General features: G+C 36.2%; 1 protein-coding gene across 1 annotated transcript in view; it reads left to right on the forward strand.

Annotated features, from left to right (window-relative positions):
* The window catches only part of LOC111868583 (neural-cadherin), a gene marked incomplete at its 3' end in the record, with an annotated part of 286085 nt that overhangs the window by 244516 nt on the left and 23037 nt on the right, over nucleotides 1-18532 (forward strand). The window contains 7 exon segments of the mRNA XM_033753097.1: nucleotides 686-1155; nucleotides 6384-6509; nucleotides 7767-7913; nucleotides 10509-10700; nucleotides 13110-13300; nucleotides 14935-15124; nucleotides 15517-15699. Coding sequence (XP_033608988.1) covers nucleotides 686-1155; nucleotides 6384-6509; nucleotides 7767-7913; nucleotides 10509-10700; nucleotides 13110-13300; nucleotides 14935-15124; nucleotides 15517-15699 — 1499 coding nt within the window.

Consider the following 18532-nt stretch of genomic DNA (forward strand, 5'->3'; position numbering starts at 1 on the left):
ACACACACCACACACACACACACACACATGCATGCACCTACAATTTCAGTTATTCATCCACCCTCGGTGGTGAGGCATTACATAATGAAAGTTTTTATTGATCTTGAGAATATAAAAAAACTGAATTAGTACAACCTTGATGAATACTGATATTCATTTTTATACAGTGTTTTCGCAGAATTTGCTAACTGAACTCATAATAGGGAACTAACATTTAGGTATCAATCTGGTTATTATATTACAACATATATTAAAAGTGACTTGATTAATTTATGACTGGTACACTCTTAATATTATACACACTCTAAGCTTTATGATATAAAGATTTGTTCTCTGTTGTATACAATTAGTTTGGGTGGCAGTCTCCCTTCCAGACTAGTTCATACCTGAGTATTGTTGCCATTTTGCTGTCCAACAGCAAACAAAACAAGAAACGAATTAAGATTTAATATGCAAAGGAACTTATTGCTTGAAGAGAAATCTTGTATCTTTTGGTACATTTGTCAGCAGTGCTAACTTATGAAAAATAAGAATGATTATCATATTCATTGAAGTTTTTATCTTTAAAGAAAGTTTGATTAATCAGTAGTTGTTGTACTGATTGTGTAGTTATAATTTCATTTGCTGTAACTAATATAAATGCATAATGTTTTGTGGACTTTAACATAGAACTTTTCTTATTCAGGAGAACCTTCCAAAACTGGCACAGCTACTGTTCGCATCTACACAAAGAATAAAAACGATGAAGAACCGAAGTTCTCACAGCAAGTGTATACTCCAAATGTGGATGAAAATGCTGGTCCCAATACTTTAGTTACAACAGTTGTTGCTTCTGATAAAGATGGAGACAATGTCAGGTTTGGATTTGTTGGTGGGGGTACATCGTCAGGTCAGTTTGTGATTGAGGAAATCACTGGAGTAATTCGGCTGCATGGGAAGGCAATATCATTAGATCGAGACAAGTATGAACTGAATGTAACTGCCATGGATGATGGAGCATGCTGTGTGAATGGTGATGCAACGATTCACACGAGTACAGCTGTTGTGGTGGTGTTTATTACGGATGTGAATGACAATAAGCCAGTATTTAAAGACTGTGGGACCTACTACCCTAAAGTTGAAGAAGGTGCTCCCAATGGCAGTCCTGTCATAAAGGTATGTGTGCTAGTAAATTAAAATGTGCATATATCCTCTAGACTGAGGATCTACATTGCTACACTTAACATTCATTTCTTTGAATTTGTTGGTTTTTACAAATATTTTCTTTGAAGTGGTTTATATTTTATTATGGGTTATTGTCAGAGGGATAGAAGTGGCAGGACTGCAAAAGCTGATCACTCACTTCTGTTTAGAGCCAAGGTTAAGAAGGTTGGAGCTGTTACATTACATTATATTATATTACATTACATTCCATGCATCTGAAGTTAGTCAGAATGACTGCAGAATATGGAATATGTCATAGAAATACAAAAACTTATATACTGTACAACTGAAGTTTTCACACATGAAAACGGAAGAAAAACCAGTGGTTACACAAGAGGCTAGTCAAAAATACATCCAAAATATACATAAATACTGTCGACTTACGATATTTACACAACCTTTAAATGGATGAGTCACTCTTTACACAATAAGTATTTTTGTATCATTTTAGTACTATTTTAAATTGTGCTTCTTCATTCATAAGACTTTTGAGATCAGATGGCAGGTTATTGAAAATTTTTATCCCACCATTTTTCTGAAAACATGATAGGTTCACATTTGGTTTATGGAGATAGTGCTTGTGTCTTGTGTTAACAGTGTGTACATCTGCGTTTCTCTGAAAATGTTATTCGTTATTTGTAATGAAGTTAATTAATGAAAATATATATTTACATGGAAGATCTCTAGTCTCCTACGAGAACTACAAGATTTGACACCCATCTTGAGTCCAACAGTTTTCTTTTCCAATATAAATACCTCTTTGCTGTCAGTTGAGTTACCCCAGAAAATTATTCCATACTTCATTAAAGAGTGAAAGTTGCAAAATAAATTTATTTGAGAGTGTCAGTGGTCCTAATATGCAGCATTGATCTAACTGCATAACATGCTCCACTTTGCTTTTGAACTAACTGATTGATATGGGTTTTCCAGTTTATATGATTATGATTATATTTAACTCCATGCTTTATTGTACCTCAGTTTGAGCAGGTACTTGGGTTAAATTCGGTTATTTTATTTGAATCTTTTCTTTTCTCTTTGTTAGGTAGAATCTGACCCGACTTTCTGTTGCTCCTTGAATGCCAAATAATGTAATTGTTTAATAAAATTTCGTGATTTATACAGTCACAAGCTTTTGTCAAATCACAAAATATTCTGTCAACATGCATTTTTTGATTAATATATTTTAATAGACTGTATTTTAGGTTAAAGGCTTCAATCTTAATGGTATGCATCCTGTTGTGTGTCATAAACAATGTACATAAAATGTATACAAAAGTATGCAGTCTATACAACAATATTCTGTATTTAAAACAAAGTAGACACTATAATATCAACATTTGTTTTTATTGACACTACATGTTTTGACCCTTATTCTGGGTCATCATCAGGTGTACAATGATACCAGACTCAGTTGTTGAATTGCATCTAACAATTTACATATAATTCTTCAATAAGTATCCTTATTGTGCACTTGAGCGTACTTAAATGCATAAATTGAGACTTTTGGTCAAAATTTTAAATACTCAGATAGTAAAAATTAAAAATTAGAGACTAAAGATTAAAACATAAAAATTAAAAATTTTACTAAAATGGAAATGAAGTATTTTGCTATAAATCTCTTTAAAGCTTTATGACTTCTACATGTTGACATGATTTTCTGGTGGTAGAAGCGACTATATTGTAGGCCATCTGCTTATCGCGATCTTCTCACGTAAGTTAGGTCATGTGGTCTTGACTTTACTATCGTCTTGTGGATCTTGTGCTCGTTATTCTCTATGTCACCAAACAGGTTGTTTATTTAGAGTGATGTATATTAGATTTCTTAATGATGATATGCATAAGGACTGCTCCCTGTGTTGATGTTGTCGCTATGTCCTAGTGCCAACAGCAGCAACCCTCTCAGCAGTAAGTTGCATGAGCCTTTTCTTGCCTCAAGAGTTTAGGTGCAGGCCATGCTTAGTGTAATTTTCCCTCACAATAGATGATGTTTCACTAAAGCCAGTGTCGGGCGTATCTTGCCTCATCAGGGCCTGCTGAAGCCATAGATTCATGATCCTGACCCTCCCATTCATCTACGGCTTGTCATGTCTCTCAGAGAGACGTTGTTTTCATTCCCTATAGAACGGATAATACTTTGTAAGACGAGGCACAGACAAAATAATTAACATTAATATTAATGCATCTACATCACAAGCCTCCAATAACAGTTTTTATACACAAAATATAGAATACTCTAATTTGTCCATGGGAATGAAACAAAATCATAAAAACCAACGACTGACTCGATGATGTAAAGCATCAATTGAAGAATTTTATTCTTGTTTTATGCTATAACTTTTATTTTATAAAATCTTTTTATTGTATTTTTACGTCAAGTGTTTTAATATATTTAATATTATTGTATCCAGTTTTATTAATACTGCAGTTCAGTGGTGTATATATGCTAGCCATGTATTTGCCTGGTGATGGTTACTAATAGCCGAAACATGTAGCAGAGCCAAAACCAGGCACTGACCTTGATGTGGTTGTGTTGTGACGGTCTCAATAAAGAAGTTATATTCTCAGAGAGGGTGAGCAGGAAATCAAAAATAATATATTTTACAGCATAGTTGAAGTTATTGTGTTATATGGAAGTGAAATGTGACTGTTGACTGAAAAATTGAAGAATAAAATAAGTACAGATGAATATGATTACTTAAGGTGTCCTCAGGAAGCAAGGGAAAATAGACTGAGAAATGAAATAGTGTTGGGTAAGAATGGATATTATTTCATCAGTCATAAGGAATCCAGGAAATAGAGTACTGCAATGGTATGGTCATATTGAATGAATGGAGGAGGAAATACCAACAGATTTGTTACACTGTTGACAACCAGGAAGAAGAATAAGAAAGAGACCTGCCTATATGTGGAAAACATATTGTGACATGTTNCCCAGTATGGAAAAGTGAGGTTTGGCAAATGGAGCTGATAGACTAGATTACTGTGGAAACTGAAGATGTTAGACAGGGAGTGCCACAAGAGTCTGTATTAGGACCTCTGTTGTGTCTCTTATATATAAATGACTTTCCTAAAATATTAACTAAATTTTCTGCACCTATAATTTTTGCTGATGATACTAGCATCTTATTTTCACATTCTAATATAAATGTTCTTAGCAGGAATATTCTTATAACAACTGAAATCTTAAATGGATTGTTTAGAGCTAATGAAGTATCTTTAAACTTTAACAAGACACATTGTAATCAATTTAAAACAAAGACAATAATATCAGATATTTTTACAATAAATCATAATAATAAGTTTATCAACAGTACCCTCAGTACTAAATTCTTGGGAGTTATAGTTGATAGTGCCTTAATATGGAAGAATCATATTGATTTACTTGTAAAAAAAATTAAGTAAGGCTTGTTATGTAATTAGAAATATGAAATATTATATGCCTATTTAAGCTCTAAAGGTAATCTATTATTCCTTTTTTCACTCCTTAATGAGCTATGGTATCATCATTCTGGGACTTCATCTCATAGTTCTGCTGTTTCTCTTCTCCAAAAAAAAGACTATCAGAGTGATGCTGGGTTATGGCAATAGAGTTTTGTGTAGAAACATATTTAAAGAGTTAAGTATTTTATCATATGCATCACAATATATATTTTCGTTGTTAGTGTTTGTAATTGCAAAATAAGTTCTTTTTCCATCAAACACTGATTCTCATACTATTAATACTAGACAAAGACAAGATTTGTATCTACCTCAAGCTAATTTAACTATTTGTCAAAAAGAAATTTATTATGCAGGTGTAAAAATATTTAATAAATTGCCCATAGAGTTCAAGAACACATCTAATAATTTTAAAAAGTTTAAGGTTGTATTAAGGCATTTCTTGAACACTCATATGTTTTATACTGTGGATGAATATCTAAATAGATAACTCTTATGATTGTTGTATTCATTGAACTGGCTAGTTGTGTAATAACTGTGTATGTATTCTATGCTTCATATTATTTTATGACATTGTTCTATATCCATCCTTGGATCTCTTGAACTTACAATAAATACAGATACAAATACAAATATGAAAACCATGAAGACATAACAGCAAGAAGGAGGAGGAGGTGGAGGAAGGCAATGTTTTGAGAACGTGTATGGTAATCTGAAGGAAGAGAACCTGTGCTGTATTCTCACAGAAGAAAGTGCAACAGTGCATTTAATAAAATCAGTAAAGAGTGTATATCAGAATTACAAAGAACATTGCATTAAATACCCAATAGGGAGAATTTAATATATTAAGAGTAATAAAAGAGATACAGGATGTGTGTTGTCTCTCCATTTCTCTATTTAATATAGGCACCAACCATTTAACAAAAGAAAAGAAAAAGACCACAGAACATGGATTCCAGTTTGGATGGAACAATGTAAATTAAACAGTGTTATATGCAGATTGTCAAATCATAATATCAAAATTTGAGAAGGAGATAAAAATTTAACAAACCAGCTGAATAAAATTGTACATAAGTAGGATATATGCATTTCTACATCAAATATTAAAGTAATGGGAATGTGTGGAAGAAGTATTCAGAATGTAAAAGCTGAAATAGTTGGAAAAATAATAGAAGTATCTGTTTGTATTTATTTAGAAAACATTTCATGATTGATGAAAAATATAACCTAAATTTACAATGACACAATATAATAAGTGGAATAATGAAAGCTAATTTTTTCACATAAATATCAGTTGATAAACTATTGTGCATGGATTACATGACATCAAGAGGAACACTAAATTCTGATAGTGAAGTCTGGATTTTAAAGCAAAAGAAAACCCAGAAATTAGAGGTAGTGCAAATTCTCCCCAACTGCTATTACTGGGATTCACAAGATTAGTCCACTAAAGAAATTCTGGCAGTAGAGAAAGATTTAGAGGTAGAAGTGTAGTTGAATTTGTAGAAGCATACCTACAGAATTGGGAAGAATAGAGAGACCACCTCTGGCACTTCTGTCATTGAGGGAATGATGAGACTTATGATCCAAGTAATGATGGAGAGCTCAAGACCATCTAGGGATCCATAGGAAGTACCATAAGTGATCTGACATTTAAAGTTTATTATGATGGTAATTGATTTTCCATTTTTGTGGTACTAAATTGCAGCTGTCTCAGTTTTTTTCTGCTGGCTCTTCCTTAGGTTCATGCAACTGATGAAGATAAGGGTGTGAATGGACAGGTAAAGTACTCCATTGTGCAACAGCCAAACCAGAAGGGCACCAAGTTTACTGTTGATGAAGAAACAGGCGAAGTGTCAACAAATAAAGTAAGTTTCAACCTTAATTATAAAACACTAATCTAAAATCCTGTACTTCAGCATATTATGAAAGTTTTCATTAAATGGTTTTTAGAGACAAAAGAACCATTATGAAGTGACCAGTGTAAACATAAAGAGATGTAATCTTAAAGACTTTGTATAGATTACATGTAGCAAGATGGCTGAAGTCTAGAATTTGAGGTGTCTGTGTACTAGTTTTATGTACATATTTAGAAGATAATAATTCTCCATTATGAACAGTATTATGGTTTGTATAGTAAATGTTGTTACTGTAGCCTGTGATAAATATATTTTTTGCGTTTTCTAAAATGAAATTTGAGAAGCTTTTTGTCATATCTTGCATCAGTGTTGTACATATAATCTTCAGCTTATGTTGTGATTCATTTCTGGAAAATGTCACTTAGCACAAAAATCCAAAAATTGGTTTGTTGAAACTGGCTTTAAAACTTCAGAACTTGGATCATTATGTCCTGAACAATCTCCAATCTATGTCTTGTAATTCACAAGGTGGAAAGCTATGATTAGTATGAACAAAGAAGTCTTCAAGGCTGGTGCTGATGTTCATCCCCCCCTCCCCCAAGATTAGGTTATATGCTGTAAATGTAAAGCCATCCCTGTAACAGGCCATAGAGGCCCATAGGGTTGTGAGACGTTGAGGCTTCCACATTTTCTAGACAGTTGGCTCCTGGATGGTGGTGAGGTTGTCAGCCTTACGCTTCAGCTGCCCTTTACCCTACTTTGGTTTCCCCTGCCAATCTTTGTTCCACCAAATTCTCCATCATCATAATCACCTGGGGCAGGCTACAATAGGGCAATCAATGGCCACCATGCTGAGTGAACCCAGTTTGGTTCCATCCCCCACTAAGCGAATTAAAAAAAAATTGCCCTCAGGAAGATTGCTGGTACTAATTTCAGTTAGAGGCTGAATCAACCTCAGGGGCATAGTGCAGCTGAAAGGATTATGTCAATTGAAAAATCCAGTGCCTCATCAGGAATTGAACTATTGAACTAACAACCTTCCAGCTTGTAGCATAGTGCCTCAACCAGTTATGCTACTGCTTGCCCCGTTTATGTGCCATATCTTATTCCAGCTTTATCATGCTCTTCATCTGATACTGCAGTGTTAGTTAATTAGACATTTATAAAAGACTTTGCTATAGGGTTCTGGCTGTTACATGGTGCTGTAACCATGGACATAACAACTAACAAAGACACATAACTGTCTCGCATCATGTTTCTTACCAGGTGTTTGATCGTGAAGGAGACGATGGGAAATTTGTGTCAGTGACAGTGAAGGCAACTGATCAGGGTGAACCTTCACTGGAAGGTGTATGTTCATTCACTGTTGAGATCACGGATGTGAATGACAACCCACCATTGTTTGATAGACAGGTAACATTCTAGTTGCATGTTTTGTTTTATGTGTATGCATAGGTAACCTTTCATTTTTACTGAGTGTTGGTGAGTGTTCACTGGTTTTTCTTTCCAACATTTTGTTTTTCTTTTTTCCTATCTCATTTGTTTCATTTTCTTTCCTTGTTCTGTTTTCTTTATATGTCACATACGTAAAAAAATAAATTATGATTCCCAAAATGACTGTGACAGTTGTTGGTTTATTACACAACAGGTAAGTTTGACATTGCCCACAGCGTTAGTTGCATTTACTATACACATTTCAGGAGCTGGTTGAACACCTAGCTCAAGCAGTTTTGTATTAAAAAGAGGAAAGATGGGCAGCATAATTGGAGTTATAACAACCTTTATTTTGCTGTGCTTGTAGTATAGTTATCCTAATTAGTGTCCAAGTTTAGTATTCTGAGTTCTGATCTCTGCCACTATTATTGAAACAGAAATTAAGAAGAATGTGCTGTCTTTATAGCAATAACCCGTCACCCAAAGACTTCCAAGGGAAGCAGATTTCCAGAATGTTGTGTTCATTGAACATACAGTGAACGTTTTGGTACATAAAGAGAGCTATAGAAATATGTATCTGTTCTATAACCAGTTGCCTGAAGACTGGAAGGAGAGAGGGCTTAAAAAATATGGTGTATATTGAATGCACAGTGAACACTGCCCAACATAACTGTGGCATTAGAAGAAATCAGGAAAACTATATATCTTTCCTTATAATGATAACCATTTGCCTGAAGACACAGCAAGGAAGCAAACTTTAAAAATGTTGTGTAAATTTAACATACAGTGAACACTATCCAACATAACTGTGACATTACAAGAAATAATATTACAGTACTCTTAATTGTTGGCAGAACATGTCCATCCGTGAAGAATAGTTTCCTTTTTTTTGGGACATAACTGCTACATAAGTAGTAGTGAAAGGGTTAAATATCAAAATTAGTTAAATCTGCTATAGCCAGACAGGTCCAGTTCAGATCCTGGACTTACCTGTCTGTAGTGGAAGCAGTCTGGATCTTGATTCATGTTAATTGAATTTTGATAGGGAAATTGATATTCAGGTAAGGTTATCAACTGATGACTCTCATATGCATGTTGTTTATTAGTAATTATTGCAGCTCTTTTTGATCGAAGGAAAGGGTTACCTTGTTTTAATCTTAAGCAGGCTGATAGGAAACTTGGCACATGCAGTCTGGAATTACACTGGATGCCTGACATCCTTTTTTCTGTTGTGTTACCTAACGAAGTGGACTTGAGCCACAACATGTGTCAAATTTGGTCAAGGCTATTACAGCCCCAGGCTAAATTCTAAGTTTTGGACACCCATTGGGGTTTGTATATACCATTCCATCTTGTTTGGTGGCTTGTGGCTGCTGAGAGGCCAGCTAAGCAGTTTTAATTGTGGTAGGTCACTGGATAGGTGGTATAAATTAGCTTGTATCCAGCCCACCACTGTGGCATTCTTTCAGTCAATCTTAGGAGGTGTAACATCTTTCTTCTTTCGGATCAGGTTGCAGAGGTGTAACATCTTTTTGATTACAACACAGAATGCCATCTTTGTATCATGGAATGGAGGAGATGACTAGTTTATAGCAAGAGCATCATACTCAAACTCTCACCAAATTTATAAAGCAATATCCATCTCAATATATAAGTGACAATTTCAGAATAAGTATAATAGTGGTGGATCATTCCATATCTATACGAAAAATTGGTAGTGAATAATAATTACTGTGTCTATATCAGAGCATGTTATGTAACATTCTTTCACAGTCACGGCCTCTTAAGCGTTTATCAGATGTTCTGCTCTGTATCACTTGAGAACATTCTCATCCTGCCTTTTGGTACCTGCTGAGCTAGATGGGTGCATTGAGTGCTGCATGATATTAGGCCAGGAACAGTAGCATAATTAGTGGTAACCCAAATGTGGGGCCTGACTGCTGAGTCTAGTTACAATATTGTGCTAAGCATCACAGCATACAAACTTTACTTGAGTGTAAGGTCTGTTACTTGTTAGTGAAATTTATAGTTGACAAAGCCATGTTAAGATATATTTTTTAGTTTCTCACTCCTCCTGTTTCCTTTATACTTGCATGTTAGTCTTTTATTTTGTACATTCATTATTACTAGTTTTGATGATAGGTAATCAGGGCCATTGTTATGAAATCACTAAATTACTTATGACATGAACATTGTTAAATGCATTAAGTATGTATAATGTATGAAGTAGCATTATGTTAACAGTATTTTTTTTTGTAGGAGAACCTGTATTCAAAATGTATACCATTATGAGTTTGTGGGGAAAAATATTTAGATATGTTGATGACAGATTCTCATCTCACCCCTTTTCTATATTCCTGTTTAATCTGAACATTGATTACTCTGGAAATAAAACAAGTTACATTAGAATTTTGTTGGTTATATATAAAGAAATCATATTGCATGTATGCTACCTGTCCTGCCCATCTCATCTTCCTTGATTTAATCATCTTAACACTGTTTGGTGAAGTTCAGTAATAATGTTTAACATCAATATATTTGTATTGCTGAGTATCTATGTCTCATTTTGTCCAGAAATATGTAGAGAATGTGAAGCAAGATGCAAGTATTGGTACCAACATTTTGCGTGTGTCTGCATCTGATGAAGATGCTGACAACAATGGAGCAATTGTTTATACACTAAGTGCTCCCTACAGTCCATCTGATCTCGAGTACTTTGAGATCCAGCAGGAGTCTGGCTGGATTGTGTTGCGGAAGCCGCTGGATGTAAGTGACGATCAGTCTCTGGTTGGTTTGTGCTAGTTGTCTCCTTTCTTTCACTCTTGCATACATACATGTCCTCAGGGAATAAATGAACTCTGCAGAATATGGATACAAGATTGTGTGAAAGTGTATGTATGGATGTCTGTGTGTAGGAGTACATGTGTTCAAGTTATGTTATTGAGTCTGCTTTGCAGCTGTTTCTTTTTCCAATTTGCTGTAACTTGTTTAAGACAAGGGTTTTATTTGATTATTTGGTCAGAAAATAGATTGTTTCATTTTATTGCTTACTAAACTTCAGTCCTGATTTTAAAAAGCAAAGCTGTTTGAAGGACAGCTTTCTGTTGTTGCCCAGAAATGAAACCCTTGTAATAGTTGGGTTGAGATCGTATTGGTATAACCCTGATGGAGTTGCTGAGCACATGTAAAGGTGATGGTAATCTGACATTACTGAGCATTATAATTTTGGTGTGTATTCACACTTTGCAATCAGCAGACTGTTGCAGTTGTTTATATATCTTCAGCTTCTTGGGTATATTACTTGATTTGATCACATTACTTTACGTTGCTCTAAAGCATACAACATTTCACAGTAAATATGTGTTGAATAAGTTTCCTTTCTACGGCACTTACCTTGAGTAATTTTTATTATGTGTACTGTACTACACTGTCTCAGGACATATACACACTGTATATCCAAATGCACATTTCATGAGTTCTTGTTCATGTGGATTCCAGTATTATATGTTTGGATATACTTTGAAGTATATGTTTTCTTACCAAGGCAATATTTTCATAAAATTGGGGATATGACCACTTTTTAAAATATTTTACAGTATTTGAAGAGGTGTTCTTCATAATGTAGTGAAGTCTAACTGTTGAGTTTTTTTGTGGTTGATACTTAGGCTATATGCTGGATTCTTATGAATCCGATATGCTAATTTTGTTCAGCTACTTTTCAGAGAGAATGTAGTGATTTTTGCAGATTGAAACTACAGTTTTATTGACATAGTATGTTTTTGTCTTGATATGTCTTTTTTTACCTCCCTTTTCAGGAGGAGACAATGCGATAATATACAGTGTTTGTGGCATTTTGGTCGACTAAGAGTATCAGAGGTGGATTTTTTAAGCCCTTTTGGTGGGTTTGCTCTGATATTACTTGGTCGATATCACATTTGTGACATTTTTCCTTCTGTGTATGGGGCAGCGTATCTATCAGGAAAGCGTCCGTCATTTTTGGATGCCGTGATTAAGATGGCGTCATCTTTTTTCACCCTCCTTCAATCCCCACTGGCATTTGGAAATGCATAGTTTTCCGCATGTAAACTGCCTGCTTTGATGACATTGTTTATAATTTTTATACTCTTGTTTTATTTTGTTAATTGCACCATTTCTGTTCTTCGGAATTGAACCACAACAAGGGATGTTTTCCAGTAAGTAGGTCACACCATGTCTGTGTGCAAACATGGAATGGAATATTCAAGTCTCGTGATTTCATAGTGGTATAGAAGTAGTATAGTTGAAATAATGTTAAGTTGAATTACTATTATCAGTATCAATCAGCGTGTGTCAAATTTTAATAACCTTCATCATCGGAAGTAAAGTAGTTCAGTGAAATCTGCTGATGGTACTTAGTAGCTGTTGCCTGTTATTGTCTTGAAGTTTGCAATCAAAGAACAAGTTAGTTAAGTACTTGATGAGAAAAATTATAATATGCATAGTAAGTTTTATCAGATTATGTGTGGTTTCTTTGTCCCTTCAGTTCTTTTAAGTTAGAAAGTTTAGGATTTGTGATATTTGAGTTTGTTTTAATTTGTTTGTTTATTTCGTTGAATTAAACGTTGTGCTTGTTATCTCCCCATTGACCTGACGGCACGTCTTTTCATGCCACTGTAGCGAGAAAGGTACCGCCTGCGTGTCCGTGCCTCAGACAGGGGCAGCCCTCCCTCCTATGCAGATGTGGACGTTGAATTAGACGTCGTAGACAGGAACAATAAGCCTCCTCTGTGGGACGTGAGCGTATACGGCCCCATTCACATCAAAGAAAATGTCACAGTTGGTACAGTAGTGACGTCCGTGAAAGCCAGGTTTGTATTGCCACGTCGGTCTAGTTGTAAGTTCATCGGTGATTAGGAAGGTGCATTCCCCTGGTAACTGCGAATGGGATTGCTTACGTTTTCCAGGTCGAACGCCACAGTTCCGTTCGGTGGGGGGAACAAGTTCGTGTTGTAGTCGTGGGGAAGGTTCAGTTGCCAGGCGAATCACTCTGGTCACTTTACTGGTTGGGTTCATCCACTTGCGTGCCCCCACCTTGTCTCCCAAGTAACCATCCATCTCTCAACTAGTGCATAAGGACTAACATGACTAACGGCGTGATTTTTTTCTTGTTTTTCCATTGAACATTTTTTAATATAGCGAGAAACATACAAGTTGGAGGCCATGGCTCAAGATAAAGGGTACCCTCCCTTGTCCCGAACCGTGGAAGTTCAAATTGATGTTGTGGACCGTGCAAACAATCCTCCAGTGTGGGACCATGTGGTCTACGGACCCATCTACATTAAAGAAAACATGCCGATCGGGGCAAAAGTTGTATCGGTTAAAGCCAGGTCTGTCATCCGATTCAATGTTGGTTGCTCCGTGCGGCACGCCTGACCCTTGCACGGCACTGTGGGAGTTGTATATTGCACGCTGCCTCCCAACACGTAATGCACGTCCAAACTTCATCTTGGTGTGTGGTTGTCCAACCCGGCCCCTGTTACCTTGTACTACTTGTCATGTGTTTTGAGATGATCTTGAATCAGTCGAGAAAGTCTTAGTTAGTCACCGGATCAACGCTTGCACAATCAGATGAAAACACTGCAGCAGATTGGTGTTCCACAGGCTCAGCATGCAAGAAACTAATGCGCTGCTTTGAATTTATCTGTTTTGGAAGCAAGTGTCCAAATTGATTGATGTTTTCATTTGATTGAGCTAAATGTGTTTACTTAATAAGCCTTGCTGGTGTGGGCAATGCTAGAAGTCTCTTAGTCAGCACAGCTGTACTCTCCTTCTGATGAGGAAGTGATGTTTGCAGATAAATCTGACAGCTTCAACAAATTTAGGGAAATCAAGTCTTCTAGCAAATACATACCTTAGACTTTACTTATCTGCACTGAATGTTGTCATTCACTAGATCTTTCAAGACCGCACAACTTAATATCACTTGCATTCAACTTGACCTCAGATATTCTTTCTGTCAAGCACTAGTCACTGTGGTATTCCCAAGGAATCTAATATCTCACAACATTTTGGGTTTGTGTATTTACTGACAACATTCAGTGTAAACGTGCAGTGATGTATGTGAAGTAAGTAAACTTTGTTACATAATTGGTTAATATTTTATTAAATTGTTAATACAATATGAAATGCATTAATCAGCCATGTTTTAACATGCATAATTGATGAACTGATAGCTGGCTTAAAGAGCATGCTAATAATTTGTGTAACAGAAGCTTTGTTATGGGAATGTCTAGGTGTGGGATTCCAGATCATACCCATGTTTATAATGGTAATATTCCAACGCTTCATGTCAGGCATATTCATAACTAAGGTAAATAAGTTGCAGCAGCAACAGAACTTTTCTCTTTTTGTTTTTGGACTTAATGAGAATAACTTTTTGTGATTTTTGTAGCATGATTTTTGTTAGTAGTTTTTGTAGTACTATTTTGTTGTACAATCTGTGGACGCTGAAAAGCATATTTAAGAAGCAGAAGATGAAGTTATTTTTTTCAAACAGTTTCAAGTTGCATGTTTGCATTTGTTAATGTGTGACAGTTGGTAAAAGCAATGTATAGTACAGTATCAATTTCTGCCTGTGCCATAAGTATTGAGAGCAAGTTGTAAGTTAGATATATTCATATCTCCTGCAGGCAATTTTTATATGCATGTAATGAACTTTTTACATTTTTGAGTTTTGAACAGTCATTAATCACTGTGAAAATTTCAAATGCCAACCAGATCTTGCAGTGCATATGGAATTATATTTATAATCATCATATCTTTTGAGAAATGGGGAAAGGACTAAGGATTCAGGTAACAAACTTATAAATTTTACTCAAATGAGATTACATGTTCTTAATATATTCTTGAACATTTGTGAAAATTGATATCCTCAAGTAGATTCATTATGATTTTGGGCTTATGTATTACTCTCTTTCAGAATACTGTTATGATTTGCTTATGTGTTGTCATGTCTTCGCAGCTCTGGGATAGATGGAAATCCCACAGTGTTCTATCATCTTATGCCAGGGTCAACGGCACAAACAAACAAGTTTCATACATTCTACTTACAACAGAGAGCAGATAATGGATTTACTTGGGCAGATATAAAAGTTAATCATCCGTTGGACTATGAAACTATAAAAGAATATAATCTAACCATAAGAGTAGAGGTAAGATTTTGTGATACACTTTTCAATATTAAGGATAAGGGAATATAAATTAATGATTAACTACACTACTGTTATGGACATCACATTTTTATAATTGTATTTCTCTATATTAAATGTTTGCTGTGCGCATTGTAATACTGATAGAATTTTTTGAGTTTCATTTTCCAAAACAATCAAGTCTAAGATACAGAGTTTGATACGCTTTGTTTTACAGTGGTTAGGTTGGTCTTATCCTGTGTTTATGAGTTGGTTTCAAAGTGCAAAATTGCTATGATGTTATAGAACCTTGAGTTGAAGCAAGTTATATTCTGTTCCATGGTGAATGACTCCACACTCAGTATTTTTCTTTTTATTTCCTACATGCCTATGTACATTTCTGTAATTATTCGCAGAATAATGGAGCACAGCAGTTGGCTTCAGAAGCCACTGTCTTCATCATGCTTGAGGATGTGAATGATGAAATTCCTCTCTTCACTGAGCGAGAACAAGAAACAGTTCTTGAAGGCGAGCCTATTGGTACCAAAGTGACACAGGTCAATGCAATTGACAAAGATGGCACCTTCCCTAACAACCAGGTAAGAAGTTATTTTCTTTCATTTTTCTTTGTGCAATCTGAGTTAACACATTCATAATACAGTTCTGCTGCTGTGGTTTTTACGCTATTCGGCAGGAGCATAAGGAACTGGTATTTGTGCTGTAACAGGTATGAAAATATGTAAGTCAGTTATTTCTTGATAGATGTCAATAGGTCATGATTGTATAGACAACTCACCTGCTAGGCATCAATATAAACAAGACTTATATTAGTAAATTAAATGTTACTGAAGGAAACAGAAATTTAAAGGACACAAGACTGCTTCTTTTGTCTGAATATTGTAGGTTTTTCAGACACAAAAGATAGTATCACTTTATAAAATACTTACAGATCTGTGAACTGGCCAAACATAACAGAGTTCAACTGATATGGGTGCCAGGTCATGAGGGTATTGCTGGGAATGAAACTGCAGATCAGCTGGCAAGAACAGGATCTGAACAACCATTCATAGGACCTGAACCAGCTTGCGGCATCTCAACTGGAGTTGCCAAGAAAGCGATCAGGGACTGGACTAACAGAAATCACAAAAAAACACTGGGAATCCACATTTGGATTTAAACAGCAAAGGGATTTATATCAGAACCCTCTGCCAGAAGAACAAAGGACCTGTTGAAATTAAACAGAGATCAATTAAGATGGATGGTAGGATTACTTATTGGACACTGCCACCTAAAAGGGCACCTTTCCAAACTGGGACTGACAGATGACCCAACCTGTGAAAGGTGCCTACAAGAAGATGAATCAGCCACACATATCCTATGTGAGGCCATAGCTTACTTAAGATTTCGTCACCTGGGCTAGTTGTTCATGGAACAAAGTGACTTTTATGATGCCCACAAAAATAAAGTCCTACATTTCATTCGAAGTGTAGGAGTAATAAAAGGTTAATCCAAAGGGGAAGCGCAAATAGATCATTGAAGGTCACAGTGCGAGAGCCATATTTTAAGGCCCACCTCTTACACACATACATACAGATCAGTTGAAAGGTGCTCAAAGAAATTTAATAAACTACAGTGTGTGTGTTATAGGTGCAAATTTCGGTGTATATTAATGCAAAGTATCCAATTTATGGGGTAGGCAAGCTCTATGAGTATGAGTATGAGTATGAGGGTTGAGCCATTAACCCTTTTTAATCCTACACTTTGAATGAAATGTAGGACTTTGTTTACAAGGGCATCATAAATGTCACTTGGTTCCATGAAGAATTGACCCAGGTGGCGATATCTTAAATAAGCTATAGCCTCACAATCACATAAGATGTGTGTGGCTGATTCTTCTTCTTGTAGGCACCTCACAAGTTTGGTCCTCTATCAGTCCCAGTTTGGAAAGGTGTCCTTTTAGGTGGCAGTGTCCTGTAAGTAATCCTACCACCCATCTGAGTTGATCTCTGTTTAATTTTAATAGGTCCCGCATTCTTTTGGCAGAGGGTCCTGATATAAATCCTTTTGCCTGTTTGAGTCCAGTTATGGAATCCCAGTGTTTTTTCTGATTTCTGTTAGTCCAGTACCTGATCGCTTTCTTGGCAACTCCAATTGAGATGCTGCAAGCTGGTTCAGGTCCTATAAACAGCTGTTCAGATCCTGTTCTTGCCAGTTGACCTGTGATTTCATTCCCTACAATATCCTCATGACCTGGCACCCATATCAGTTGTACTTTGTTACGTCTGGCCAGTTGTATGAGTGATTGGTGGCAGTTCCAAACCAATTTTGAAGTGATTTGGTGTGTACCAAGTGCTTTAATTGCAGCTTGACTGTCTGATAGAATATAGATGTTTCTATTTCTATAGTTCCTATCTAAGTCTGCCCATGTCTTAAGGGCATACACCTCTGCGTGGAATGCTATTGTGTACTGACCGAGGCTGAAGGTATGCTTCAGCCTTGTTCCATCACAATACACCCCAGCTCCAGTGCCTTTATTTGTCTTGGAACCATCTGTATACCAGATTAGTCCCCCTTTCTATCAGGTTGAAACCCCTCTTTCCATTCACTTCTATCAGGAAATCTGATCGTGAAGGGTCTGTCATAAACATGTTTTGGTAGCATTTTATCAGATCCCATCTGTATGATGCGTTCTTTTTACATGTCCTGAGTCATGTATGCATGTCCAAAACCTTCAGATTTAGGTCTTCATTGATCATTGCAACATAATCTGTAATTTCCTAACTTGGCCTCTGCTTCCATCTGCAAATGCAGTGGAGGGAATTCTAGTAGGATTTCCGTTGCAGCGTTTGTAGCTGTTCTCATTGCCCCTGTAATTCCCAAGCAGGCTGTCCTTTGCAGTTTGCTAAGTTCTGCGTGACTCTAGGACACCATATAGTGGCACCATAGGTGATTATGGGTCTTACTACAGCAGTGTATATCCAATACACCACCTTTGGTGTCAGTCCCCAGGTCTTCCCAGACGTGCCTCTGCATGTCCAGAAGGCTATATAGGCCTTACTAATAGCCTTATCCAGCTGTTGTTTCCATATCAGCCCCTTGTCTAATGTTAATCCAAGGTACTTGACTTCACTGGATAGCCTGACCACTTTACTGAAGAGGATTGGTTCTTTGAGCCCCTTTATACCCCTCTTCCTAGTAAAGGGTACAATCACCATCTTGTTTGGATTGATAGACAAGTGTGTCCTTTCACACCACTGTTGAACTGTATACAGGGCTATGTAAGTTTTGAGGTTTTCACAGCGATGACTATGAAGAAAGAATCAAAACGAAGACAGCACACACACACACACATACCCAGCAGGCCCAGCAGTATAACACACGCAGTCACAGGAGCAAGACACAACATAAAGCACAATACACACACGAAAATAG

Source organism: Cryptotermes secundus, unplaced genomic scaffold (genome assembly GCF_002891405.2).
Source record: "Cryptotermes secundus unplaced genomic scaffold, Csec_1.0 scaffold330, whole genome shotgun sequence".
Classification (NCBI taxonomy): Eukaryota; Metazoa; Arthropoda; class Insecta; order Blattodea; family Kalotermitidae; genus Cryptotermes; species Cryptotermes secundus.